Genomic DNA, 27,764 nt, shown 5'->3' with positions numbered 1-27,764 from the left:
CTCGCTCTCTGCCCTAGAGTGTGGTGGAGGTCCTTCTTTGGAGGCTTTGAAGCAGAGGCTGAATGGCCATCTGTTGTGGGTGCTTTGAATGTAATTTTCCTGCTTCTTGGTGGAATAGGGTTGGACTGGATGGCCTACGAGGTCTCTTCCAACTCTAGGATTCTAGGATTCTATGATTCTAAGGCAGTGACATATCCGGCCCATCCTCTGTTTGGATATCAGCCAGTTACCAATGCCTTAAATCAAGAAACATCTTCCTAAGATCAACAGAGATACTTGCAGGAACACCTCAGCAAGCGAGAGTCCAAAAGTGGCAGGCTCAAACCCAGAACCTGAATCCATTGCTGATACTGAATGAGAGACTCCGTCCTGGGCACACAGAAGATTAGGTGACTTGGAAGGTGCTGAACAGGCTGCGCTCTGGCACCACGAGATGCAGAGCCAACCTTAAGAAATGGGGCCACAAAGTGGAGTCCACGACATGCGAGTGTGGAGAAGAGCAAACCACAGATGACGTACTACAATGTGACCTGAGCCCTGCCACATGCACAATGGAGGGCCTTCTCTCAACAACACCAGAGGTATTCCAAGTGGCAAATTTAGCACAATGCCAAGTTTTTAACTTTGTGTTTTTAAATACATTACAACTGCATCCTTGGCTAGCTTCTGACACAATAAAAAATAAAAATGTAAATAGTTTTAATTCTATGTTGATGTTTATTTTCTTTAGGATGTAAGTGTTGTATTTTTTATCACTGGAGTCTCTTTAGGAGAAAAAAACTGGGTGATCCTGGGCATGTCACACTCTCTCAGCCTCAAATGAGCTCCAACTGATGCGCTATTACAAGGTCGCTAGAAGTCGGGAACGCCTTGAAGTCGAACAACAAAGCCTTAGTTCCTTTCTCTAATAGGGAAAAAAATTCTGGCTCCGATCACAAACGAAAGGTGCAACCTTATAGCCGGAAACGGCCGATCCTTTCCGGAGATTCACGAGGCCCCCTAACAGCGAAAATCGACCAAAACCGAACGCCGCCCGCCGAGCGCTGGCCTCAGGCTTCGCCATTCTACGGCAAGGAACGAATCCTTTCCGGAGATTCCCGAAGCTCACCCGAGCGATTCCGGAAATGCACGAAGGGCTCAAGGCTTGGTCGGCGCTCGCTGCGTGGGAAGGAGAGGCGACGACGACGCCACCGGAGGCGGGAGGGGATGGAGCGCGGCCGGGCCCGGAGTTCCTGAGGCGGCTTGGCCGAGGCGGGCGGAGTCCGGGAGGCGCCATGGCCGCTAATATGTACCGGGTGGGCGGTAAGGCCGGAGCAGGAGCGGGAGGAAGGGAGGGGGCTCCTCGGGGCTCGCTGGAGGGGGGAGGGGCGCCTGAAGGAGCCGGAGGGGGAGGAGAGATCGGGAACTGAGGGGAAGCGGCGAGGGAGTGCGCATGCGCCTCCGGAGTTCGGCCTGGAGGAGTTCGGGGCGCTTGTGGGCGGCGGTGGAGATGGGCCTGGTCTGTGGGGAGAAGCCTGGCGCCAGGGCCGAGGCTCAGGAAGCGGGGCAAAGACCTTGGCGTCTCAATACGAGGGCGGGGGAAAAAGGGGGGGGGGGCAAATGTCATGGCTGGTTCAAAAGAATTGACAAGAAAAGAGAAGCCTGGCTTAGTTGACTCCTTGCCTGTTGGCGTTGTACGTTGTAGATCAGGCATGGGCATACTTGGGCCCTCCAGGTGTTTGGGACTTCAACTCCCATAATTCCTAGCAGCCTGGAGGGCCCAAGTTTGCCCATGCCTGGTATTATGGAAATCAAGGTGTGTTAATTACTGTAGTGTATCACAAGAAATAGTGTTTCTCAGCCCTTAAGCGACTCACAGCGGTTCACAACAAGAACAGCAAAAATTCAATGCTACAATAACACAGCATAAAAAACAGTTAACATCATAACACATTATACAGTAATATACAATTAACAACAATAGCCATTCACTAGCGTCTCGTCACTAAAAAACATGATCCAGATCCATCATCCATTGTTCCATTCCTATGTTCATTACACTCATTGCACTGACTATTCGAACACCTGCTCAAACAACCAGGTTTTCACTTTTTTGCGGAATACCATTAATGATGGAGCTAGTCTAATGTCCGTGGGAAGGGCGTTCCACAGCCGAGGGGCCACCACCGAGAAGGCCCTATCTCTCGTCCCCTCCAGCCGTGCCTGTGAGGCAGGCGGGATCAAGAGCAGGGCCTCCCCGGATGATCTCAAAGTCCTGGTGGGTTCATAGGCAGAGATGCGGTCGGATAGGTAGCTTGGGCCAGAACCGTTTAGGGCTTTAAAGGCCAACGCCAGCACTTTGAATTGAGCCCGGTAGCAAATCGGTAGCCAGTGGAGTTGGCGCAACAGGGGGGTTGTATGCTCCCTGCACTCTGCTCCTGTTAGAATCATGGCTGCCGAGCGTTGGACTAGTTGAAGCTTCCGAACCATCTTCAAAGGCAACCCCACGTAGAGAGTGTTGCAGTAGTCTAAACAGGATGTAACCATAGCCGCCGTGAATCGCCCTAGGGCTGAGAACGGCGGTCTACAAGTGCAGTAAATAAATAAATAATAAATAAATAGCGTGGACTACCGTGGCCAAGTCAGACTTCCCAAGGTACGGGCGCAGCTGGCGCACAAGCTTTAGCTGTGCAAATGCTCCCCTGGTTACCGCCGAAACCTGGAGTTCCAGGCTCAGCGATGAGTCCAGGATCACACCCAAGCTGCGAACCTGCGTCTTCAGGGGGAGTGCGACCCCATCCAACACAGGCTGTAACCCTATGCCCTGTTCGGCCTTGCGACTGACCAGGAGTACCTCTGTCTTGTCTGGATTCAGTTTCAATTTGTTCGCTCTCATCCAGACTGTTACAGCAGCCAGACCCCGGTTCAGGACCTTGACAGCCTCCTTAGTAGCAGGTGGAAAGGAGTGACAGAGTTGGACATCGTCTGCGTACAGATGACACCGTACCCCAAAACTCCGGATGATCTCTCCCAGTGGCTTCATGTAGATGTTAACATGGGAGACAATATTGAGCCCTGTGGAACCCCACAAGACAAAGGTTGTGGGGTTGAACAGGTGTCTCCCAATAACACCTTATGGGATCGGCCCTCTAGGAAAGACCAGAGCCACTGTAAAACAGTACCTCCAAGACCCATCCCCGCGAGGCGTTCCAGAAGGATACCGTGGTCGACGGTATCGAAGGCCGCTGAGAGGTCCAGCAGCACCAACAGGGACACACTCCCCCTGTCGACCTCCCGGCGCAGATCATCCACTAAGGCGACCAAGACTGTCTCAGTTCCATGTCCCGGTCTGAAACCAGACTGTGCCGGATCCAGATAATCCGTGTCTCCCAAGAATACCTGGAGTTGTGAGGCCACCACGCGTTCCAGGACTTTGCCCAAAAAGGGGAGATTGGAAACTGGCCAAAAGTTGTCAAATTTAGTGTGGTCCAGTGAAGGTTAGAATAGCACAAAATCAGTATTATACATAACTAGATTATACTATACTGCTATCCTGGAATATTATTAGTAAAAATTACATGTAATATAAAAAATATAATTATTATATTATAATATTGTATTATTAGTAATATTAGATTGTTTTACAATATTATTATATGGTATTACAATACAATATTGTAATATTGTATTACAATATTATAATATTATGATTATATGTACATAATAATGGTAAATGTTTTCCCCTGACATTAAGTGCAGTTGTGTCCAACAATGGGGGTTTGTGCTCATCTCCATTTCTAAGCCGAAGAGCCAGCATTGTCCCTAGACACCTCCAAGGTCATGTGGCCCGCATGACTGCTTGGAGCGCCATTATATATGTACATACAATATATTATAATTATTAGCATAGCACAATATTAGTATTATATATTATTGTATTGTACTATATCACTATACTGCAATATTATTAGTACTATTACATGTAATATATACTCTATAATTATTATCTTGTATTATTATTAGTATTATGGAGCCCCTGGTGGTGCAATGAGTTAAATCCTTGTGCCGGCAGGACTGAAGACTGACAGGTTGCAGGTTCGAATCCGGGGACAGCGCAGATGAGCTTCCTCTGTCAGCTCTGGCTCCCCATGCGACGACATGAGAGAAGCCTCCCACAAGGATGGTAAAACATCAAAAGATCCAGCAACACTCTTGCAGATAGCCAATTCTCTCATACCAGAAGCGACTTGCAGTTTCTCAAGTCGCTCCTGACACAAAAAAGTATTATATTGCATTACATTATAATATTCTCAATTTTATATGTATATGCAATATATTATATTATTAACACAGCATAATATATTGTTGCTGGGGGGAGGGGCTCCCAACTGATGATTCAGGAGACATGGTGGAACTGTCTTACCCTGGCTCACAAGAAATAGTTTTTGTTTTCTATAGCAGTAAAAAAAAAATTGGTTTTGTCTCTCTTTGTCGTCTTACATTTTGGGTTGTGTTGTATTCTTTGTATGTTTTCCCAGTCTGTTGAGGTTGTATATTGTAGATCATGTGGGGGGAAAGGTTCAGTTAACGTATTACTCCAGAAAATGCAATTCATGTCAAGCTGAATTTCAGGCAGAGAGAAGTGAAGGAGGGCTCCTCGCAGGTTGGTGGAGTCTCCCTTTTCTGGAGGTTTTTAAGCAGAGGCAGAATGACACCAACAGGGACACACCGCATCTTGGCCTACGAGCCCACGAGGACCTTGAGATCATCTGGGGAGGCCCTTCTCTCGGTCCCGCCTGCGTCACAGGCGCGGCTGGCGGGGACGAGGGAGAGGGCCTTCTCGGTGGTGGCCCCCCGGCTGTGGAACACTCTCCCTGCTCACATCAGACAGGCGCCCTCCCTCATGTCCTTTCGGAGAAGCCTTAAGACATGGCTGTGCGAGAGGGCATTTAATTAAGTGCTAACAGCAAGACAATATGGTAATGAGAACTGGAATGGAACAAGGAATATGAGATTGGCTATGATTCCACTAAGAGACGAAGCGGATTTTTAGTGTAGTTTGTAATTTGTGTATTGTTTATATGTTGTTGAAATGGATTTTGTAACTGTCTTTTATGTGTACTGTACACCGCCATGAGTCGCCCTTATGGGCTGAGAATGGCGGTTAATAAGTGCATTAAATAAATAAATAAATAAATAAATAAAAATAAATGACCGTCTGCCAGGAGGATTTTGCTAGTGTCTTCCCTTCCTGGCAGAAAGGGGTTGGACTGGATGGCCTTTAGGGCCTCTTCCCATTCTTCTATGATTCATATAGCAAGTAAGGAGTGTCTGTATCTCACATTGATTGCTCAGGCGCCCCAGTGCCATGTCCAGCTGCTGGTTCTGCTCCTTCAGCGTTGCATGTTTGGCTGCTAATAATACTCATATTATACTCTATTTATATTCTGCTTTATCTTCCCGAAGGGACTCAGCGGATTACAGTATACAGATAAAATAATAGAGTCAGAGTTGGAAGAGACCTCGTGGGCCATCCAGTCCAACCCCCTTCTGCCAAGAATCGGGAAAATCGCATTCAAAGCACCCCTGACAGATGGCCATCCACTCTCTGTTTAAAAGCCTCCAAAAAAGGAGCCTCCACCACACTCCGGGCCAGAGAGTTCCACTGTTTAACCGGTCTAGTTACAGTTAGGAAGTTCTTCATCATGTTCAAGTGGAATCTCCTTTACTGAAGTTTGAAACCATTGTTCAATTGTGTCCTAGTCTCCAGGGCAGCGGAAAACAAGCTTGCTCCTCTTCTTGACTTTCTCTCACCTCTTGATCCATGGCCCCCATCCTGTCTCCTCTCAGCCTTCTCTTCTTCAGGCTAAACATGCCCAGCTCTTTAAGCCACTCCTCATAGGACTTGTTCTCCAGACCCTTGATCCTTTGAGTTGCCCTCCTCTGGACACATTCCAGTTTAGAGTCAACATCTCCCTTCAATTGTGGTGCCCAGAATTGGACACAGTGGGATTCCAGGTGTGGTCTGAACAAGCAGGATAAAGGGGTAGCATGACCTTCCTGGATGTAGTCACAATACTCCTATTTATGTAAGCCAAAATTCCATTGGCTTCTTTAGCGGCCACATGACATTGTTGGCTCATGTGCACCTTCTTCCCCACAAGGACTAAGAACTTCATTTTGTTAGTTTTGGCCAACCATCTCTCTAATCTGTTAAGATAGTTAGAGAAATGGGCTAAAACTAACAAAATGAAGTTTAAAATGAAGATATAAGACAAAAATTCAATGCCTTTTACACAGTGAACAACAACAACGACATACAGTACATAGGCCTTCATCTTTCATATCCAGTGTCGGGAGGTGATGTTCATCTCCCATAGGGAGTTGCTCTTGTTCCATTTTCCATGCCGAGGAGGCTGTTATCTGTAGACATCTCTGATCGTGTTTTGCTGGCATGTCTGCATGGGACACTCTTTTTACCTTCCAGCCAAAGTAGTATTTATTTATTTATTTCCAATATTTATACCTCACTCTTCTCCCTCCGAAGTACTTATTGATCTACTCGCATTGCATGTTTTCAAACTGCTATGTTGGCAGAAGCTAGGACTAACATTTGGGAGCTCACCCCAACTCGCAGCTTCGAATTCCTAACTCTTCAGTCAGCAGATTTCCTGCAGCTAGTGGTTTAACCTGCTGCACTACCGCGGCCCCTGGCATGATCCAACTGTAGGCCGGTGACTCTGTTCTTCATCCCCCAAAGCTCTTCCTGGAGCTCATCGCATCCCCATCCCTTCTGTGCCAGTGACTGTTTCACCCTGGAAAGAGAACCAGAAATGTTGTGGAGTGTCTGCCTTGTACAAAAACACTCCTTGCTCGAATATACTCTAACCCAGGCATGGGCAAGCTTCAGCCCTCTGGGTGTTTTGGACTTCAACTTCCACCATTCTGATAGGTTGTTAGGAATTGTGGGAGTTGAAGTCCAAAACACCTAGAGGGCCGAAGCTTGTCTATGCCTGCTGTATATTGTAGATCAAGGTGTGTTAATTACTATGGTATTTCACGACAAATTGTTTTCATTTTTTATAGTTTCCGTTTTCTTTTTTGTACTCTTCCATTTCAGTTTGTGTTGTATTTTATATTTTCCCCCATTGTTTGTATTTTTTGTGTTAGTAGCAACTTGAGAAAATGCAAATAGCTTCTGGTGTGAGAGAATTGGCCGTCTGCAAGGATGTTGTCTAGGGGAAGGCCGGATGTGTTACCACCTATGGGAGGCTTCTCTCATGTCCCTGCATGAGAAGTTGGAGCTGACAGACAAGAGCTCACCCCACTCTGGATTCGAACCACCAACCTTTCAGTCAGCAGTCCTGCCGGTGCCCATTGTGCCATCGGGGGCTCTTATTGTTTGTATGAATATAAATTAATTATTATTATTATTCATTTATACCCCGCTTTATCTCCCCAAGGAGGGCTCAAAGTGGCTTGACATAAAAGTATTAGTATACAATTTAAAACATACAAGTATGCAAATATTAAAACAGAAGTAAACACAAACAGCACTAAAAAAATCACTTGAAAACCATCAGAAAAGAAGAGAGAAAAAGGAATGCCTGCAGTTAAGAGGCTTATATTGTATAGAGAGGATAGCTAGATGTCATGGTGGGGTGGTTTAGCAACGTAATACTGGAGAACAGCATTTTTTTGCTGCAGCATTTTATTTTGTTTGCTGAGTTAAATGTCCAGAAGCACATTCTTATTTGTATGTCAGACAGTAGGTCTCTCTCTTGACCAGGCATGGGCAAACTTTGGCCCTCTAGTTGCTTTGGACTTTTACTCTCACAATTTGGTTGTTAGGAATTGTGGGAGTTGACAACCAAAACACCTGGGGGGGGGGGGGGGTGAAGTTAGCCCATGCCTGTTCTTGACCATATCTGTGGTCTTAGACTCCAGCTACACTGCCTTATAACAATCCTGATTATGTGCTTTGAACTGTATTGTATGGCTGTGTACAAGTTGCCTTAATAAAATCATGTATCCTCCTATTCTCTGCACCATGGATCCATAGAGCAGCAGTTCCTAAACTCACAGCAACCCAGTTCCCATACCTTTTCAGTCATGGAACCCTTCAGAGGTTTAAAATGTCATGTGGACATACTGTGCTACTGCAAAATAGCTTCTTGGCTATATCTGAGCAATAAATTGGTTGCAGGAAGAAGCCCTTCCTGAAATCCTGGACATCTGCTTCCAGTTCTCGTAGACTTAAAGATGAGTGCTCTAATACTGTAGTTCCCAAACTTTTTCAAACATAGAACCCTTTGGAAGATATTTATTTCCCGCAGAACCTTCCAGCTAATTTTTTTTTTTTAAGGCAGGCTTTTAAAGAAGAAGGTTTTAAAGATCAAGACAGGGGCTGCTGTAGTTTTTAGTTTTAGTTTTGAATATTTTTATGGATTTTAACTGATTTTTAAAAAAAATATCAATTATATTTAATGCCGTTTTAATGTTTGTATATTTGTATATTTTGACTGTATTGAAATGCTTTTAATGTAAGCCACTTTGAGTGCTGTGGAGAGAAAAAGCAAGATATAAATACACATAATAATAATAATAATAATAATAATAATAATAATAATAATAATTCTTAATTATGTTCTTAAGTTTTGTAGACCCGCAGAATTCTTCCTTCTTTCATCTACTCCTATGACCTGCGTGTTTTGTATAATATTGTAGGATTGGAAATAAAGAGAATGCATTTTAAATACATCTGCTTGAAAGCAGCCTTCTTCCTTAAGCCTGTGTGTCCACATTGGTGAACTTTGGGGTTCTAGTAACAAACACAAGCATTAAGAATGACTCTGGAGAAAAGCATTGTCTGTAGTTTGTACCGTTGTTACATTAGAAAATGTCTATATTGAGGATATGAAGTCTGCCTGCTTTCTAGCTCTTTTTCCATCATCAATTTCATCCTTCTTACAGATTATGTCTACTTTGAGAATTCCTCTAGTAACCCCTACCTTGTCCGCCGTATTGAAGAGCTAAATAAGGTAAGGGTATATAGGGGCATAGAATCATGTGGAGGGTAGTCATGTGCATTCGGGCCAAAAGGCGTACTGTTTCGGGTCTATTTCCATTTGACCCCTCATTTCGTTTACCAGAAAGTTACTCAAAAGGGGAGGGGCGTTATCTGTTTCATTTGGCATAGATTCGGCCCATTGGCTACAATGGGAAACTTTAAAGGAGGGGTCCTTAAACTGGCCCTCCAAGGTCATTTACCCGGCCCTCGCTCAGGGTCAATGTAAGTCTGAAGTGACTTGAAAGCACACAACAACAACAATCCTGTCGCATCAGCCAAAAGCTTCCCATTGAAATACTAATAAGTTTATATTTGTTAAAATTGTTATTCATTTTAATTATTGTATTGTTTTAAAGTGGTTTTGCACTACAAGATATGTGCAGTGTGCATAGGAATTTGTTATTTTTTTTTTCAAATTATAATCCGGCCCTCCAACAGTTTGAGGGACTGTGACCTGGCCCTCTGTTTAAAAAGTTTGAGGACTGTTGGTTTAAAGGCTCAATCCTCAGCCATTTTAAGGCCCATCTGCATGAAACTTACTTCAGTTGTAGACACCATTTACACAATTTCTGCACAGTTTCAAAACAATTCAATCTACTGATTTTTTGTAATTATTTTAAAGTTTTAAACATAACATTTTTCAAAATGAGACAAACTGCAAGAGAGGGTTCTGTGAATTGTAGTCGCTGGATGTGTCCATACTCAGCCAATCAGAACATGGGCACCACCAGGCTTTTTACTGGCTGAGAGACACACAGAGAGAAAAACTTCAACTCACATCATGCTCTGAGAGGAACTTTCAATGGCCACCCTATGCTAGTGCCACTGGGAAAGCGAGTTCCAAGGGCCCTCTCTGGAGGAAGCTTCTGCCGGGGAGAGAAAAAGACTCCACAGATCCCTCTGCCTCAGGTATTTTGTGGACTTAACTCTTTCCGAAAATATTCTCTCTGAATTTGTTTCACTGGTCTTTTCGTCCCTCCCTTTTCCCCTTTCTGTTTTTGAAAATAACGCAAAAATGGCCATCTGAAAACTACAAATCTTTTCGTTATCAGTGATTCAGGTCCAACTCTAGTAGAGATCCCTTCCATTATAAGAATGGAGCAAGGTGTGGGTCAAGTGGGACGCTGGGGAGTGTGAGGAAAACAGTGCCACAAAATCTCAAAGCCGTAGGATTTGCCTGAATGCCCATAAACAGGATGATCCCATTCTCTTTCCCCCACCACAGACAGCCAATGGCAATGTGGAGGCCAAAGTGGTCTGCCTGTTTCGACGGCGTGATATCTCCAGTAGCCTCAACAGCCTGGCTGATAGTAATGCTCGTGAGTATCATGGGAGAATTGTGCTTTTTGTCAGTGGCCGGCAGGTTAGCATTATTTTTGGGTTCTGTGCAGTAAAGCATTTGGATACATCTGATGAGTCTTTAATAGTTAGTACCCTGCCCACTGCTACTCCCATAACTTTGGGAAGAGGATGGACCATGGATGACGTGATTTGCACTGCCTTCACGCACTTCTTGAGACCACTGCTAGCCTCCACGCCTGGCAAAACGGGACCAAACATAGCACACAGACCCTCCCCCCATGACCAACAGAATGTAGGGGAGAACTAACCCTTCCATGTGGGAGTTGTAGTTCACTCTGCATCCAGAGAGCATTGTGAACCCTACCAATGATGGATCTGCACCAAACTTGGCACACAGACCGCCATGGCCAACAGACCATAATGGAGGGGTTTGGGGGACTTACCCACCCACGTGGTAGTTGTAGTTCACTTGCATCTAGAAAGCAGTAAAATCGACCAGACCTGCAACACAAACCCAACATGTCCAACTATGCATATAGGCAGAGTTTGGATGTTATTGACCTTGGATCTGGGATTTGTAGTTCACCCTTATCTAGATAGCACTGAACCCAGCCGACAAATGCCCTTTTCAAATAACCTGGCCATCATCAGGTCCCCAGCTAGTACATAGTATTGTTTCTTCTTATGTTTGGAATTATTTAAGCTTCAACAACTGGCTCAAGATCACCTAATGAGCATTGTTGAGATTCAGACTTCAATCTTACCAGTTGTACACTGTATCTGTTTAAATCATCAGGCATGGGGGAATGCAAGATAGGGCCTTCTGCGTGTGACACTACTCAGACACTAGTGCATGCGCTGTTAGTAAGAGAAACTTAGGCTGATTAACATTAGATTCGATGAATCAGTCATGATTTGGAAGACCCAATAACCTTGCCACTTAGAAGTTCTCAAGATTGCCAGGCTAGCTGAGTAAAAGAGCCAGACATAGAAGCAAGGAGCTGATAGCTTTTCCTTACTTTCTCCATCTTCCCCTCAACCCAAGGTGAATTTGAAGAGGAGTCTAAACAGCCCACAGTGTCAGAGCAGCAACGTCACCAGCTGAAGCACCGTGAGCTCTTCTTATCACGCCAGTTTGAATCTCTGCCTGCGACCCATATACGGTAAGGGGAGGTTAAAGGTGGTGGGTTGGATCTTGTGATAGTTCCTCCAGAAGATTGTGGGGGAAAGGGACTGCTCTGTTAGAAAGCTTGGGAGTGGAATAGGAGATAGTTGAGACAGAAAGATCAGGAATATGACACAGATCCGACTTGGCTCTTTCAGGGGAAAATGCAGTGTGACGCTGCTCAATGAGACAGACATCCTCAGCCAGTACCTGGATAAAGAGGTAAGGCTAGTTGCATGAAGAGGTATTTCCATGACTTCCTGTGGGAATTTGCAAGTGTTGAGCTTGGGATAGAATTATGTCTTTCTTCTAAAAAGAAAAAAAATACTAGGTGAGGCATCCTTCAGATTTTTCCTTTCCTAGTTCTGCAAAATAATATGTGCAGAGGGAAAAGCTTAAAAAGGTTCAGAATTGGGTTGTGAGTTTTCAGGGCTATGTGGCCATGTTCCAGAAGCTGAAAAGAAAAATGGGTTCCCCTAAAACCGTGGAGACCAAAATCCACTGATTGTGGTAATGCAAATGTATCTAAATTAAAACATTGTTGGTGAATCACTTACCTCAAAAGTTGAGCTTTTTTTTTTTTTGATACATGAGCCTTTTTCGATAAACGAGTAGGTAGAGTGTCTGTATACATACTTATAAACTTTATGTAACAAATTGTTCTACTGTATGTATTAATATGTGTTGTTTGTAGACCCAACCGCCTGACGAAGGTTCAGTTTGGAGTCGACTCGTGTGTAACGAAGGGAATAGGACACCTATTGTGATTGCTGGAGTCTACTCACATGCAATAAAGAATAGGACATTTATTGACATTCGAGGACTATTCTTACTCACATTAAGGTTTTGTTTCATAATTCAAGAGAAGAACCAATTGTTTTTGCTTAATGTGAATGTGGCAGCTCTGTGTTTGGTTGATATGTGTATTTGCAATGTATACATTGAGTTAATTTAGATACATTTGCATTACCACAATCAGTGGATTTTGGTCTCCACATGTTCCAGAAGCTCACAACCTCTGAGTATCCCTGCCATAGATGCCGGCGAAACATCAGGAGAGAATGCTTCTGGAACATGGCCATACAGCCCAGAAAACTCACAGCAATCCATTGATTCCAGCCATAAAAGCCTTTGACAGTTTCAGTTTCAAAATTTCCAAATACCTTTTTTTCATATCTCACTTCCCTTGCAGGATTGTTTTTTCTACTCGTTGGTCTTTGACCCAGTTCAGAAGACACTCTTGGCTGACCAGGGCGAGATCAGGGTAGGCTGCAAATACCAGGCAGAGATCCCTGATCGACTGGCAGAAGGTAACTGGGAAGGGACCCACTTGCTGTGCAAAATATATTATACCAGTCAGTGGAAAGTAAAGTGATTTAAGTGTGTTGTTATCCCCCTATTCCAATCTTTCTCCAGGAGAATCTGACAATCGAAACCAGCAGAAGATGGAGATGAAGGTGTGGGACCCGGACAACCCCCTCACTGACCGACAGATTGACCAATTCCTTGTAGTAGCTCGGTAAGATCCAGCTGGGAGCTGCTGTAACTTTTGTTATCTGATCAACTCTATGGGTCCTGAATCCTCCTCTCTTCTATGCCAGGGCGGTTGGCACCTTTGCAAGGGCCCTTGACTGCAGCAGCTCCATCCGACAGCCCAGCCTTCACATGAGCGCAGCCGCTGCCTCCCGGGACATCACTCTGGTGAGAAAAGACTCCAGGGAAGGGGAGTGAGATAGGACCGAAGGAGAAAGGACAACCCTATGGATAGGATTGAGATGGCTAGCTTAATTCTGCTAGTCAGAGGAGATACTGAAAGCTTTTAATCTCAAATCCTTGTTCAAATAAGGATTTGGACTACGTTTATGGATGGCGTAATTTTAATATGGAATGTAATTTTTTAAATGTTTAATATGTATTTAAATTTAATTTAAAATTGATATTTTGGAATTGTATGTGTTTTAAGGTATTGAATAATTGCCTCTATGTAAGCAGCCTTGAGTCCCCTTTGGGGTAGAGAAAGCTGGTGTATAAATAGGATAAATAAATAAATACTCCCTTGGTATTGCCTGCATGCTTTAAAAGCAGTGTTTGTCACCAAAAGATTAGAAGTTTGAGTATTCAAAAAAAATGCAAAACTGTATTGGTGAACATGGCTGTCAATATGTTGCTGGAGTCCAATGATACATTTTAAGAGCTATTCAATAGTGGAACTCACTGCCTCGGAGTGTGGTGGAGGCTTTTAAGGAGAGGCTGGAAGACCATCTGTCAGGTGCTTTGATTGTGTTTTTCCTGCCTGACAAGGGGTTTGACTGGATGGCCTTTAGGGCCTCTTTCAACTGTATAATTCTATGATTACTGTAGCTGACTATGGGTCATTCCATGCCAAGTGATCTAAATCTTCCCACCATCATGTTCTCCAATTTGGTTCAAATTTTAGCTGTAGTACCAGTCAAGTGTTAAATACGTTTCCCAAAATGTGAGGTCTCTAAATAGTTGCTGATCTTAGACCCACTCAAAGTATGTTATATTTTGTGCATTTATGCATTATGCTTTATGCATCCTGATGGTCCTGCTAGTTACTGTATGGCTATTGGGCATGGCCCCGATGGTGATAGGGATGCTGGTTTCAATGTGATATATAACATATTTTGACCTGAGTGAATGGTTGCATTATAAAACAAAAAAATATCAGTCTTGTAGAGCAAAACTTTCTCTTTCAGATGATGCTATTCACAAGCATATTCAGGTAGACACTTTTTAAATAATTGGCTTTTAACTTTGGTTGATTTTACCATTTGTGCCAAAAGTGCCAAATTTGAGGATCTCTATCCTTCAGGGCGGTTATAGATGCTGGGTAATCACAAATCTGGTAGTATTATGTCCAGCACAAGCACAATGCTTGGTCAAAATTTCAAGTCCGTATCTTCGTTTACGTGGAAATTGTTGCAGTCTGAATATTGGTCAAAATTTGATGCACACTTTGAGTCCACTTGTTTGACTGGATTTTGCATCTGTAATGTCAAAATTAATTTCATCGGAATCAGCAGAAAAAAACTATAGGAATTCAATTTACTAGCCATTCTTCTACATTTAGTTTCAGTTTTATTAGATGCTCAAAATGGCATTTTCTTAAATGTCATTCACACGCTGACTGACTACCCTTCAGATAAGGGGGTCTAGAGCAGCAACTATTGCAGTTAGAGACCTCAAATTTTGAGGAACTTAGTTTAACACCTGACTGGTGCTATGCTACAGCTAAAAATTGAATAAATTTGGAGAACATGATAGTGGGAACGTTTTAAATTTTTAGACCACTTGGCATGGAATGACCTCTAGATATAATGGTAATTCTAGTTCAGCAGCACTTAGAAGGCCAGCACGGGCTTAGAAGTTATACATTGAGCTTTGAAAACACACAAAAATAAACTTATTCTGAGACGTAGGGGCAGAGCAATGACCCTAACTATGGTGTGTCAACTTAGATATGTCATTAAAGTATAATTGACACAAACACACAGTGTATCATGTTAGGTATATAATTAAAGGTATATGGTTCTTTAGTAAAAGCTCTGCTCTGGGCTTGAAATGTCTAAGGAAATAGATGATTTGCATCCAGTAGTCTCTTCTGTCACTTGTGTGCAGACTGTACAATTGCATCTTCTCAGTTCTCTCGCTCTGGCCCAGCTGTTTTGACAGCATGTCCTTCCCTGTGTTGTCAGTTCCACGCCATGGATACGCTGCAGCGGAATGGCTATGACCTGGCCAAGGCCATGTCCACACTAGTGCCCCAGGGAGGGCCAGTACTGTGCAGGGATGAGATGGAGGAATGGTCGGCTTCCGAAGCCATGCTCTTTGAGGAGGCCTTGGAGAAATATGGCAAAGACTTCAACGACATCCGGCAGGACTTTGTGAGTTGTGGGCATAGATTGGGTTGAACAAACCCCCTCTGGGTTGCTGTGAGTTTTCTGGTTGTCTGGCGATGTTCCAGAAGCATTATTTCCTGACGTTTCACCTGCATCTATGGCAGGCCTCCTCAGAGGTTGTGGAATGTTCAGGGTGGGAGAAAGAACTCTTGTCTGTTTGAGGCAGGTGTGAATGTTGCAATTGGCCACATTGATTAGCATTGAAAAGCCTTTCAGCTTCAAGATCTGGCTGCTTTTTACCTGGGGCTCTGACTTCCAGTGGATCATTTACTATCACTCTTGTGTCCCCCAAAAAGGGCTGTATTCTCCCCACAACCCTGGAAGTGAGTGCATCATTGTTCATCTTCTGGCAAGTGGGCAAAGATAGTGTCTGATTTGAACCAGGCCTTAGTTAGGATTGTCCCTGGATGTATTCAGTACAGCAGGATGGGTTGGAGCTGTGCATGTTCCTGAAATCTATGTCCCTTGCAGCTCCCATGGAAATCACTGGCCAGCATTGTGCAGTTCTACTATATGTGGAAAACTACAGACCGATACATCCAACAGGTAGGTGTGCTGTTTTATCCCTGCATCTAAGGGTTGCCTGTGATCAGTGTTCATTGCCCAAAGAGTATGCATATATTAGCGGAGTAGTTTTTATTTTAACCTCAGAGCAGGTCACATAACACAACAGTTCTTCATCTTTTTTTGTCAGTAGGCATTTTATAAGGTTTAGACAGTAACCAGAACTGATTGCCAATTACTGTATATACTCGAGTATAAGCTGACCCGAATATTAGCCGAGGCACAAAAAACTGGAAAAACATATTGACTCGAGTATAAGCCGAGGGTGGGAAGTGCAGCCACTACAGGTAAATTTTAAAATAAAAATAGATACCAATAAAATTACATTAATTGAGGCATCAGGAGGTGAAATGTTTTTGAATATTTACATAAAACTGTAATTTGAGATAAGACTGCCCAACTCTGATTAAATCATTACATATCTTCAATATAAATGTACTTATCCTTCCAAAAATAATAGAGTAAAATAATAAATATAATAATAATAAAGTAAAATAATGGAAATGCAATAATAACAGTAATAATAGAGTAGAATAATAAATGTAATAGAGTAAAATAATAAATGTATTAATAGAGTAAAATAATAAATGCAATAATAATAAAGTAAAATAATAAATGTAATAGTAATCATAAATAGTGTAAAATAATAAATGTAATAATAATGATAAATAGTGTAAAATAATAAATGTTATAATAATAATAGGGTAAAATATTGTAAATGTAATAATAATAAAGAGAGTAAAATTATACATGACATAAAAATAATACTAATAACAGTAAAATAATGAATAACCTTGACTCGAGTATAAGCTGAGGGGAGCTTTTTCAGCCTAAAAAAGGGCTCAAAAACTAGGCTTATACTCAAGTATATACAGTACTTAGCACTCTAGATCTCCATCCTATGTGCATTCAGCTGGGCTGCTATATTGATTACATGGATCTTTTAACTGATTCTATTTTAGTAGAGGTTGTTTTATCCAATTTATATACACAGTTTATGTAAAGTTATTAGTGTTTTCATGTGGTATTTTATTTTATGTATTGGGCCTCCCAATGGCGCCGCGGGTTAAACCGCTGAGCTGCTGAACTTGCTGACCGAAAGGTTGGCAGTTTGAATTCAGGAAGCAGGGTGAGCTCCTGCTATGAGCCCAACTCCTGTCAACCTAGCAGTTCAAAAACATGCAAATGTGAGTAAATCAATAGGTGCCCCTTCTGCGGGAAGGCAACGGTGCTCCATGTAGTCATGCCAGCCACATGACCATGGAGGTTTCTACGGACAACACTGGCTCTTCAGCTTAGAAACTGAGATGAGCACCACCTCCCAGAGTCTGACTCGGCTAGACTTAATGTCAAGAGGAAACTACCTTTTATGCATAGAATCTTTGTGTGCTATTTTGTAAGCTTCCCCGAGTGGTGGCGGGGTATAAATAAAGTTGTATTATTATTGTTTTCGAAACAGAAAAGATTGAAAGCAGCTGAAGCTGACAGCAAGTTGAAACAAGTATACATCCCCACTTAGTGAGTATCTTTCCCTGCAGAAAATAATAATAGTAATAGTAATACTAGTAATAATAGTAATATTTCTTTCTTGCCTCTCCTCATGGCTTGAGGCTGGGCACTGCAGGAAATTGTTGTTGTGGCATTGCAGGAAAATTTTGTTGTTATTTCTTACCTGCCTCCCCTCACAGCTTGAGCTTGGGTGTAACAGTTAAAACACATCATTAGAAAAACATTCAGTAAAATTCATAAAACACAGAGAAAGCAAGTAGGCCTTTTTAACTGTGTTGTTTTCTCCAGTACTAAACCCAATCCGAACCAAATTGTCTCTGTGGGTTCCAAACCTGGCATGAATGGAGCTGGCTTCCAGAAGGGATTGACATGTGAGAGCTGCCACAGTAAGTATTCCTCTGGACCTGCAGGGGATTGTGGGGATTTGTCCCATATTTCTGTTGTGAAGGAATTTGACCCTGTATCATTTTGCTCCAAATGGGTTTAGCAGTTTTCAGTGATGAGTTTAAAAGATCATGGCAGTTGGGTGGCATGATCATTAGAGAACCCGTTGGAATAAATAACCTGTCAGTCTGGCAAAGGGGTTGCATCATGCAGCTTTGGACCTACTTATGTTTGTGACATTGCCATCCTTACCTCCCTCTTGCCCTGCAGCTACGCAGTCAGCACAGTGGTATGCCTGGGGCCCACCCAACATGCAGTGCCGCCTCTGTGCTTCGTGTTGGATCTACTGGAAAAAATATGGAGGGCTGAAGACTCCAACACAACTCGAGGGAGCAGCACGTAGCGTCACGGTAACACCATTGGATATTTTCTATAGTCTGAGAATTCCCCACTTCGATACGTCCCCTCCGTGTCTGTCTTTCATGACTTCTTTGAAGCCTCTAAAACTTAACCATTATTATTATCCATATATTTTGAGAGCTGATAGGGGAAAACGGGTGCTGCTTTTGTAATCAGCAGGTCCAATAGACCTGAAACAGGACTAACATTTTGTTGTGATTCAACTCCACACTGCCCAAGTCCCAAGTTCTTAATGAGGAACAGTTAGTTAGCTTAGTATAGACTAAGGGTTCTCTTCCTCGTGTCTCCTGAATGACAGTTGGGAATGTATCTTTTTCTTTCTCTTTCTGCTCTCATTCGGATTGGTTGTTTAAAATGGATATTTTTCCACTGCAAGCCTTTTTGAATCTGACTTCTGCCTTCTTACACTTTAGTATGGAGAGTATGTGCTGTGTGCTTTGAGATCTCTCTCTGCTTGTCTGTCAGAGAGATGTGTTGATTGGTGTTTTCCCCTCTCTTGAAACGTTATAGGAGAGGGGTGTTAGAGTTGCTCAGACCCAGTTCTTAACTATTAAGAAATACAGATATTGTTTATTATTGTAAATAAACCTTTTTGTGATTTTTAAAGCTTGGACTCTGCATCTTTGCCTGCCTAATGTCACGTTGCCAGGGCTCTGCCTTATTTAGGTAGAGATGAATCAAACTCCCAGTATTATCAAACAGTTTCATTAAAACAGCACTTACTTGCTGGCTGTTTTAATAGACCAAAACATAAACATAAAGATAGCAAAAACAATTCCGTAGTCAAAAGGGTCCAGTCCAGTGGTCAAATGCCGAGAGTTCAATAAACAAAGTCCAGGGATCAAGAGTCTATACCGTAGTCAAAAGCCAGTCCAAAGGTTCAAGGTTCCAGGATTCCAAGATTACACGAGACAGGTCAGGATACTGAAAAATCCAACAGACCTAGGGGAAAAACTAGCAGCATCCACCACCAAAATGCAACAGATACTTTTCTCCCAAAGATAAGACTCAAAGTTAGCTGCCTAAATCTAGTAACACCCAGCTGCAACCCATCTCCTGCACACCTCCACCCTTAATTGCTTTTACCTGTAAACTATTACTTACAAACTACTCAGCCCTTTTAGAACCATGACTTACATTAACCCTTCCATCACCAACTGCCAGGTCTACCACCACCAACCACCATCAACTATGGAACATATAAATAATAATAATAATAATAATAATAATAATAATAATAATAATAATAATAATAAACTTTTTTCCTACTCCGCCACCATCTCCCCGATGGGGACTCGGAGCGGCTTACATGGGGCCAAGCCCGGACAACATAATACAGCAATAAAATCAAAACATATGCAACAAACAACAACATCATCAAAGTTACATTAAAAAGGAAAAAAAATCATAAAATATTCCAATAAGCACAATCACAGTAATAATGGCAATGGGTAATGTCACGGTAATAATGACATATGACACCTAAGCTCTAAATTCTTTACAGCCACATCACATGGCACTTCATGTTTTGTTCGCTAATAAGTTGATGCTTAACTTTAAGTGTCCTGTTTGTTTTTGGATGCTCTTCTTTATAATTTAGGGTAGTTTTCCCAAACGAAAAGGGTTATGGGTCCAGCACGCTTCTGCCACATCACATGGCATTTCATGCTTTGCTCACTAATAAGTTGATGCCTATAAGTGTCCTGTTTGTTTTTAGATGTTCTGCTTTATAATTTAGGGTAGTTTTCCCTAACATATTTGAGGCACACAAATGTGTGTTGGTCAGTGTAATCTAATTATGAAAGCAGGGTTACCTATAAACAAAGCATAAGGTTTAGCTTTTACTTCTCCATTGATACGTGGCCGTGAGCTGCCCAAGTTTACAAACATTGAGGTGACATTTTGCCCTTCTGTCCTGCAATTTAATTATGAACTACAGATAACGTCATTCTTCCCCTGTTTACAGGAGCCACACTCCAGAGGCCATATGTCTCGACCAGAAGCCCAAAGCCTCTCGCCATACACAACCAGTGCCAATAGGGCGAAACTTCTGGCAAAAAACCGGCAGACCTTCCTGCTGCAGACCACCAAGCTGACTCGCATTGCACGTCGAATGTGCCGGGATATTCTGCAGCCCCGCCGAGCCGCCCGGCGTCCTTACGCGCCCATCAATGCCAACGCCATCAAGGCAGAGTGTATGTGGTTTTGGAGGGAAGAACCACCTGCGCCTCGTGATTGTGGGTGGAAGGGCTAGCTATGAGGTCTAGTGAATAATAATAATAATAACACTTTATTTATACCCCGCTACCATCTCCCCAAGGGACTCGGTGCGGCTTACATGAGGCCGAGCCCAAATACAACAATACAGCAATAATCACAACAATACAAGCAATTAAAATAAACATGAACAAATATACAACATTATCAATAAGACAACATACAATTAAAACTATGGGAAGGCCAAATGTAAAATTAAAATTGGAAATAATGCTGGGGCATGGACGAAAAGGTGAAAGTGGCGTTTGTGGAAAGACATACGAGCAGACCTAAAAATGTAAAGTGCTTTGGAGGACAAAGTGCTATGAGATCATTATTCCGGGAAGGCACACTGGAACAACTACGTCTTCAAGCTCCTCCTAAAGACTGCCAGGGTTGGGGCCTGCCTGATGTCCTTAGGGAGTGAGTTCCAGAGTCAAGGGGCCACTACCGAAAAGGCCCTCTCTGTCATCCCCGCCAATCGCGCCTGCGATGCTGGTGGGATCGAGAGCAGGGCCTCTCCAGATGAACGAAGAGATCATGTGGGTTCGTATACAGAGAATAGTGAATCTCATCTCACTTCCCTACCCCTTCTCTGCAGGCTCTATCCGGCTTCCCAAGGCTTCAAAGACCCCTCTCAAGATTCACCCTCTGGTTCGGCTTCCCCTGGCTGCCATTGTCAAGGAACTAGGTAAGGCTTGTTCACATTTACCACTTCCCTGGTGTTCAAACAACAATGTAGAGGTTAAAGGCATTCATCAAGTATGGGAATTCTCTCAAATGTATAGATGGGCTATTTGGGTATACCTGTGTTTCTCTTTGAGGTCACCCATGTTGGGCAAGTGGGCAAAAGACCCTCCTCATAAATGTACAGCAGAGTAACTTATCAGCAGCAGCATGACACAGCACCAGTAGCCCAAAAGTGATAAAAAGAAGGAAAACACACAGACCAATGTTATCTCTTTCTTAGGAGGCTTTTCTTTATAGCAAAATAATATGGTTGCGCTATTTACAATAACTAGGTTTCCATTACCAAATAAACAAATACATAGTAGCTTTACATGCAGCAACCTTCACACTGGAGCTTTTTCACATGAGGCTTCTCTCACACAGAGGTTTACCACACACTCCTCAGGATGACACAAGCTTTGGCCCACTAACTCTTAATAGGCTTCGCCGTACTCACTCAGGATGATACTAGCTTTGGCTTCAGCCTACTCACTCTCCTCAAAACTACACTAGCTTTGGCCAACTGACTCTGACAGGCTTCGGCCTGCTCACTCTCCTCAGGACGACACTAGCTTTGACCCACTGACTCTAATAGGCTTTGGCCTACTCACCTTTTCAGTGCTTGACTCACACTTTTGTAATCAAAAATACCCAGTTAACATTTAATATTTTTGATAACCCACAACTCAATATTGGTTTTTTCCCCCCCTAGCTGCTCAGGCCCCTCTGAAACCAAAAACCCCACGAGGCACGAAAACACCCATCAACAGAAACCAGTTGACCCAAAACCGAGGCTTGGCGGGCATCGTGGGCAAGCGAGCCTATGAGAGTGTGAGTGCCATGGGGGCTTTGGGGAAGATGTTAAACAACAACGAACAAATGTGTTAAGAGAGGTACAACATTTTGAAGCTGTGGGAGGAGGGGGAGAACCACAAACGTAGCTTGTTTTGTGGAAAAGAGCAGTAAAAGGCAAAATGGTGTTTTTGTTTTTCTAATTTTGATGGGTTTCTGCATCTGTAACTGGTGGTAATGGCATGGCACTGCTTACGTTTGCTCGGATTTCTGTTCCCTAGTAGAAGGCCTTTTTCTTGAGACCTTGAGTCTTTCTGGGCTCTGGTAGAAGATGGGGAATTGCCAGCCTCCCTGCAGCCATGTATATAGGCCCCTTTTCCAATGCAGAGCATCCCAAGGGATGACTTGGGAGGGAGGGAGCGAAAGATGGAGATGGATTTTTGGGGGGCGGGGGCTTCCTCTCGCTGATAGCTCTGTGTGGACCGGGTGCAGGTGGCAGGGGGCGGGCTCCCCTTCTCAGCCAACGGCCGGCCCATGACTTCCGGGATGAGGTCGAGCACTCAGCCTGCCATGAAACGTCAGAAGCTGAACCCTGCCGACGCCCCCAACCCTGTCGTTTTTGTGGCTACCAAGGACACCAGGTAACTGTGGAAGGGTTTTTTTTTAAATGTCATGGGGGCTTAGCAAAAAAGGGGCTGGCAAGGGTGGTAGGGCATAGAGCTGGCCTCTTTTGTTCAGCCCTCCTGCAACAAAATAAAACAAAGAGTCTCCCTGACCCTTCCCATGTCATCGACTTTTGCTGCAGCCTGATATTGAAACCTCCCATTCCAACATTTCTTCAGCAATTCTGAGGCCTGTAACTTATAGAATCATAGAATAATAGAGTTGGAAGAGGCCCCAAGGACCATCCAGTCCAACTCTCTTCTGCCAGGCAGGAAAAGCACAATCAAAGCACCCCTGACAGATGGTCATCCAGTCTCTGTTTAAAAGCCTCCAAAAAAGGAGCTCCCACCGGACTTTGGGGCAGAGAGTTCCAATGTTGAATAACTCTTGCAGTCAGGAAGTTTCTCCTAATGTTCAGGTGGAATCCCCTTCCCTGTATTTAATAATAATATTAATAATACTTTATTTCTGTTCCACCCTATCACCCCAAAAGGACTCAGTGTGGATTCCAACATACAACAGCAAACATTCAGTGCCTTCATAAAAACAAACAAATGTCGTCATAAAATTCCAGCAAAACCCCACATGTGAAAACAGCAATTAAAACCTAAGATCAGTGAATTAAATCTAACATCAATAAATTAAGGCAACATAGACAAAAATTACATAATGACATAAAATCTGAACAAATATCCACATTAATTTACAGAAGGCAATTGGAGTTCACAAAGTTGTGTGGGTTGCTTGTGTGGCCTATGGTGGCAAATTGGGCTGACAGAGACATAATTTGAATCCATGGCTCCAAGAGCAGTGTCCAGACAAGAGATCGTAACTTAGCCAGCACTTCAATCTGGTAATTTTTGTCTAGTGTGTATCGCAAACAAGTAAACATCTACCAGTGGTGTCGAAGCCTTGGTCCTCCAAGTGTTTTGGACTTCAGCACCTAAAATTCCTTACCATTGGGCAAGGTTGCTAGTGTCTTCTGGGTGTTGGAGACTGAAACACCCAGGGGACATCAGGTTGGACACCATTAATCTACATATTTTAACATTTACTGCATATATTGAGCTTTGTGGAATATAACATCCAGCAGAAAAAGCTTTTTTTAAAAGTAAAATGAACACTGTTTATTTAAAGACTTTGCGTTCTTCATTGCCGCAGGTAAAATAAATAATAATAAACTTTATCTATATACTTCCCTATCTCCCCGAAGGGACCCAGGGCAGTTTCCAACATATTGCAACCATTCATTGCCTAAAGAAAACCATAGAAACAGTTTACATCAAGACAAAACACATTAGACAATATAAACAATCTAACTGTAATTTAATAAACAAAATAATGACAAATAAAATATATACTAAAAATAAAAAAATGAAAATAAAATAAAACTAGCAAAACCACTTCTGAGTATTCCTCGCTTAAGAAAGCCCATGAGATTGCCCTAAATTCCCCCCAAGACACAACCTTGTATCAATTTAGGTGAGAATCCCTTTTGTCATAAATGTTTAAGATGGAGTCCCTGGTGGTGCAGTGGGTTAAACCCTTGTGCCAGCATTGGTTTGAATCTGGGGAGCAGGGTGAGCTCCCATCTGTCAGCTCCAGCTTCTCATGCGGTGACATGAGAGAAGCCTTCCAGAGGATGGTAAAACATCCAGGCATCCCCTGGGCAACATCCTTGTAGATGTCCAAATCTCTCAGACCAGGAGCAACTTGCAGTTTCTCAATTCGCTCCTGACACAATAAATAAATAAACAAACAAATAAATAAATGTTAAGGTGATGAAGCTTTTTGGTGCTTTTGTCACTGGAACAAAAAGGAAAAAAGTTCGTAAACATGTTGATTGAGAAACAATCCAAATCTCTTGAGGCAAGAGACATGAAGGGGAAGGGATGGAAGCACAAGTGGCAGAAAATATTGAGGAGAATTAATGAAAAAATTACTTAGGAGTCCTCAAAAACTGAGCCTGGTTCTCAAGACACCAACCTGTGGATTATAATATAATAATAATGTCTTTATTTATGGCGCAGAGGGCTAAACCACTTAACTTACTGACCGAAAGGTTGGCAATTTGAATCTGGGAGCAGGGTGAGCTCCTGCTGTTAGGCCTAGCTTCTGCCAACTTAGCATTTCGAAAACATGCAAATGTGAGGTAATGGTGCTCCATGCAGTCATGCTGGCCACATGACCTTGGAGGTGTCTACAGATAACGCCGGCTCTTTGGCTTAGAAAAGCATCATCCCCCAGAGTCGGACACAACTAGGCTTAATATCAAGGGGAAATCTTTACCTTTACAACTTTATTTATATCCTGCTTTTCCTAAGGCATCTTAGGTAAAGGTAAAGGTTTTCCTTGACATTAAGCGTAGTCATGTCCGATTCTGGGGGGTGATGCTCATCTCCATTTCTAAACAGAAGAGTCGGCGTTGTCCGTAAATACCTCCAAGGTCGTGTGGCTGGCATGACTGCATGTAGCGCCGTTACCTTCCTGCCAAAGCGGTACCTATTGATCTATTCACATTTGCATATTTTTGAACTGCTAAGTTGGATTAACCCGCTGCAGCACCAGGGCATTATACACCATTATACAAAGTGGCTTACAGCATTATATAAAAGAGAATTGTATTCTCTGCCATGTTCTCTTTTCTGAGGAACATACCAGGGGGTTTTGTCTTCCTCTGATTGCTCTATTTGTGTTATTGAACTGCTCATCATAATACTAGCCCCATGTTCTCTGCCTCTTCTTCCTCCCGCAGGGCTCTCCGCAAGGCTCTGAGCCACATGGAGATGCGCCGCGCGGCCCGTCGGCCCAATCTGCCGCTGAAGGTGAAATCGGTGCTGCCCCTGCGCCCAGTGGTGGCCCCCCTGGTGCCAGTGCCTCCAGTCCACCCTGCCAGCACCAGCGAGCCCATCATCCTGGAAGACTGAGTGTTGTTGCTTCTCTGGCCTCCCCTCTAGGGCCCTTGTAGCCATCTCACTAAACGCCCCGTTTCCATGCCCAAGGCCTTTTTCTTGGCAGAGGGAACTTCCAAGCTCCGAGTTGCCAAGTGTTTTCTGGGATCAGGCCACGCAGGCAGGAACATCCGTTCTCTCTCCCCATTCCTTCCCTCTGGATCCTAGAGATCCAACATTTCTTTTCTTATATATTATATATTTTAACATTGTTTTTCCCTCTCCTTCCCCATCCCCACAGACTTGCGCACAAAGCTGCCATCCTTTCCAGGAAATATTATAAATGCAGATTGTGCCCTCATTTGCGGGAGAGGATACTGTAGGTGTGGCACAGAATCCCTTCCAAAGTTTCTCCTTTTGAAGCTGCCTCTACAGCTGATTTTATTTTTTAATGTGTGTGTGTGTCTTTCTTTCCTTTTTTGTTTGTCCTTTTTTAAAAATAATCCCTCCAGTCCTACATAAGAAATTTGGGGGAAGGGGGTCGACTCCGTATTTCTGATAACATGGCTACCCCATTGACCCGACCTTTGATGAGTCAGTCCATTTTTGTACATGGTTTAGAGAGGAAAAGTCAGGTTTTTTAAGTCAGTCTCTGGTTCTTATAGCAACAAAAATAAATGCCGTTTTCTTCATATCTCTGCTTTGTTCATTTTAATCTCTGTGCTATAGGCTAAAGCCAGCAGTTTGAATTGTGCTTGGTAGCATTCTGGCAGCCAGTGGATCTGACATAACAGGGGTTGTATGCTCCCTGTATTTACTTACCATATATACTCTAGTATAAGCCGACCCGACTATAAGCCGAGGCACCTAATTTTACGACAAAAAACTGGGAAAACATATTGACTCAAGTGTAAGTTGAGGGTGGGAAATGCAGCCACTATTGGTAAATTTCAAAATAAAAAAAGATACTAATAAAATTACATTAATTGAGGCATCAGTAGATTAAATATTGACATAAAACTGTAACTTAAGATAAGACTGCCCAACTCTGATTACACCAATATTCTAACCTTCTTCAATGTAAATGTGAATACGTATCTTTCCAATAATAATAGAGAGTAAAATAATAAATGTAATAATAATAATAATAATAATAATATAGTAATAATAATGAAAATGTAATAATACTAGTAATAATATTGTAAAATAATACATGTAATAACAATAATAAATAGAGTAAAATTATAAATGTAATAATAATAATAGAGTAAAATTATAAATGGAATAAAATAATAACAGAAGAAAATAATAAATAACCTTGACTCGAGTATAAGCCAAGGGGGACGTTTTCAGCCTTAAAAAAGGCCTGAAAAACTAGCCTACACTAGAGTATATACAGTAACTTTGAATTTCATGAGAGAATGACAAAAGATGGTCCTCCAGGTGCTGGAGTGCAACAGCCAGCATCCCTTTCCCATTGGCTATGCTGCCTAAATATGTCATTCTGCCACATCTAGAGGGTCAGAAGTCCCAACGCTTACATTAAAGAAATCACATACACAAAAGAGCCATACCTGTTGTTTATAGAGATGTCTCCATGCAAGCTGGACTCTTTATGGCAGAACTTGACCATAGGATGGCGAGCAGTAAGCACAGTTTGGACGTTGTGCAGCCACTACTGGTAAATTTCAAAATAAAAATAGATACCAATAAAATTACATTAATTGAGGCATCAGGAGGTGAAATGTTTTTGAATATTTACATAAAACTGTAATTTGAGATAAGACTGCCCAACTCTTGATTAAATCATTATTCTAACCTTCAAAGTGAATGTACTTACGTATCCTTCCAACAATAATAGAGTAAAATAAATGTAATAATAATAATAAAGTAAAATAATGGAAATGCAATAATAACAGTAATAATAGAGTAAAATAATAAATGTAATAATAATAAGGTAAAATACTCTAAACGTAATAATAATAAAGAGAGTAAAATAATACATGAAATAAAAGTAAAATAATACATGAAATAATACTAATAACAGAGTAAAATAATAAATAACCTTAACTCAAGTATAAGCCAAGAGGAACTTTTTCAGCCTAAATGAGGGGCTG

At 42.6% G+C, this 27,764-nt stretch overlaps 1 protein-coding gene across 1 annotated transcript; it reads left to right on the top strand.

The window, feature by feature from the left end:
- Nucleotides 1–1,137: 1,137 nt before the first annotated feature.
- MTA2 (metastasis associated 1 family member 2) lies at nt 1,138–26,341 on the top strand. The gene is made up of 18 exons (XM_060758252.2): nt 1,138–1,302; nt 8,953–9,020; nt 10,275–10,368; nt 11,397–11,514; nt 11,675–11,738; nt 12,709–12,826; nt 12,933–13,035; nt 13,118–13,217; nt 15,236–15,424; nt 15,911–15,985; nt 17,463–17,521; nt 17,801–17,898; nt 18,167–18,306; nt 20,283–20,511; nt 21,174–21,263; nt 22,014–22,132; nt 22,586–22,734; nt 25,512–26,341. Exons 1-18 carry the CDS (start codon nt 1,275–1,277, stop codon nt 25,681–25,683), a joined length of 2,013 nt encoding a protein of 670 aa, XP_060614235.1. The 5' UTR covers nt 1,138–1,274; the 3' UTR covers nt 25,684–26,341.
- Nucleotides 26,342–27,764: the final 1,423 nt, after the last annotated feature.

Source organism: Anolis sagrei, chromosome 12 (genome assembly GCF_037176765.1).
Source record: "Anolis sagrei isolate rAnoSag1 chromosome 12, rAnoSag1.mat, whole genome shotgun sequence".
Classification (NCBI taxonomy): Eukaryota; Metazoa; Chordata; class Lepidosauria; order Squamata; family Dactyloidae; genus Anolis; species Anolis sagrei.
The sequence above is the reverse complement of the archived record's forward strand: the minus strand, read 5'-3'. Positions and strand labels throughout refer to the sequence as shown.

Excerpts from the sequence above, each read along its gene's own strand:
- MTA2 (XM_060758252.2), top strand. The coding sequence starts at position 1,275 with ATGGCCGCTAATATGTACCGGGTGGGCG. Across the intron at positions 12,827-12,932 it reads CCCTGATCGACTGGCAGAAG|GAGAATCTGACAATCGAAAC; the intron begins GTAACTGGGAAG and ends ATCTTTCTCCAG. Across the intron at positions 22,133-22,585 it reads GCAAGCGAGCCTATGAGAGT|GTGGCAGGGGGCGGGCTCCC; the intron begins GTGAGTGCCATG and ends GACCGGGTGCAG.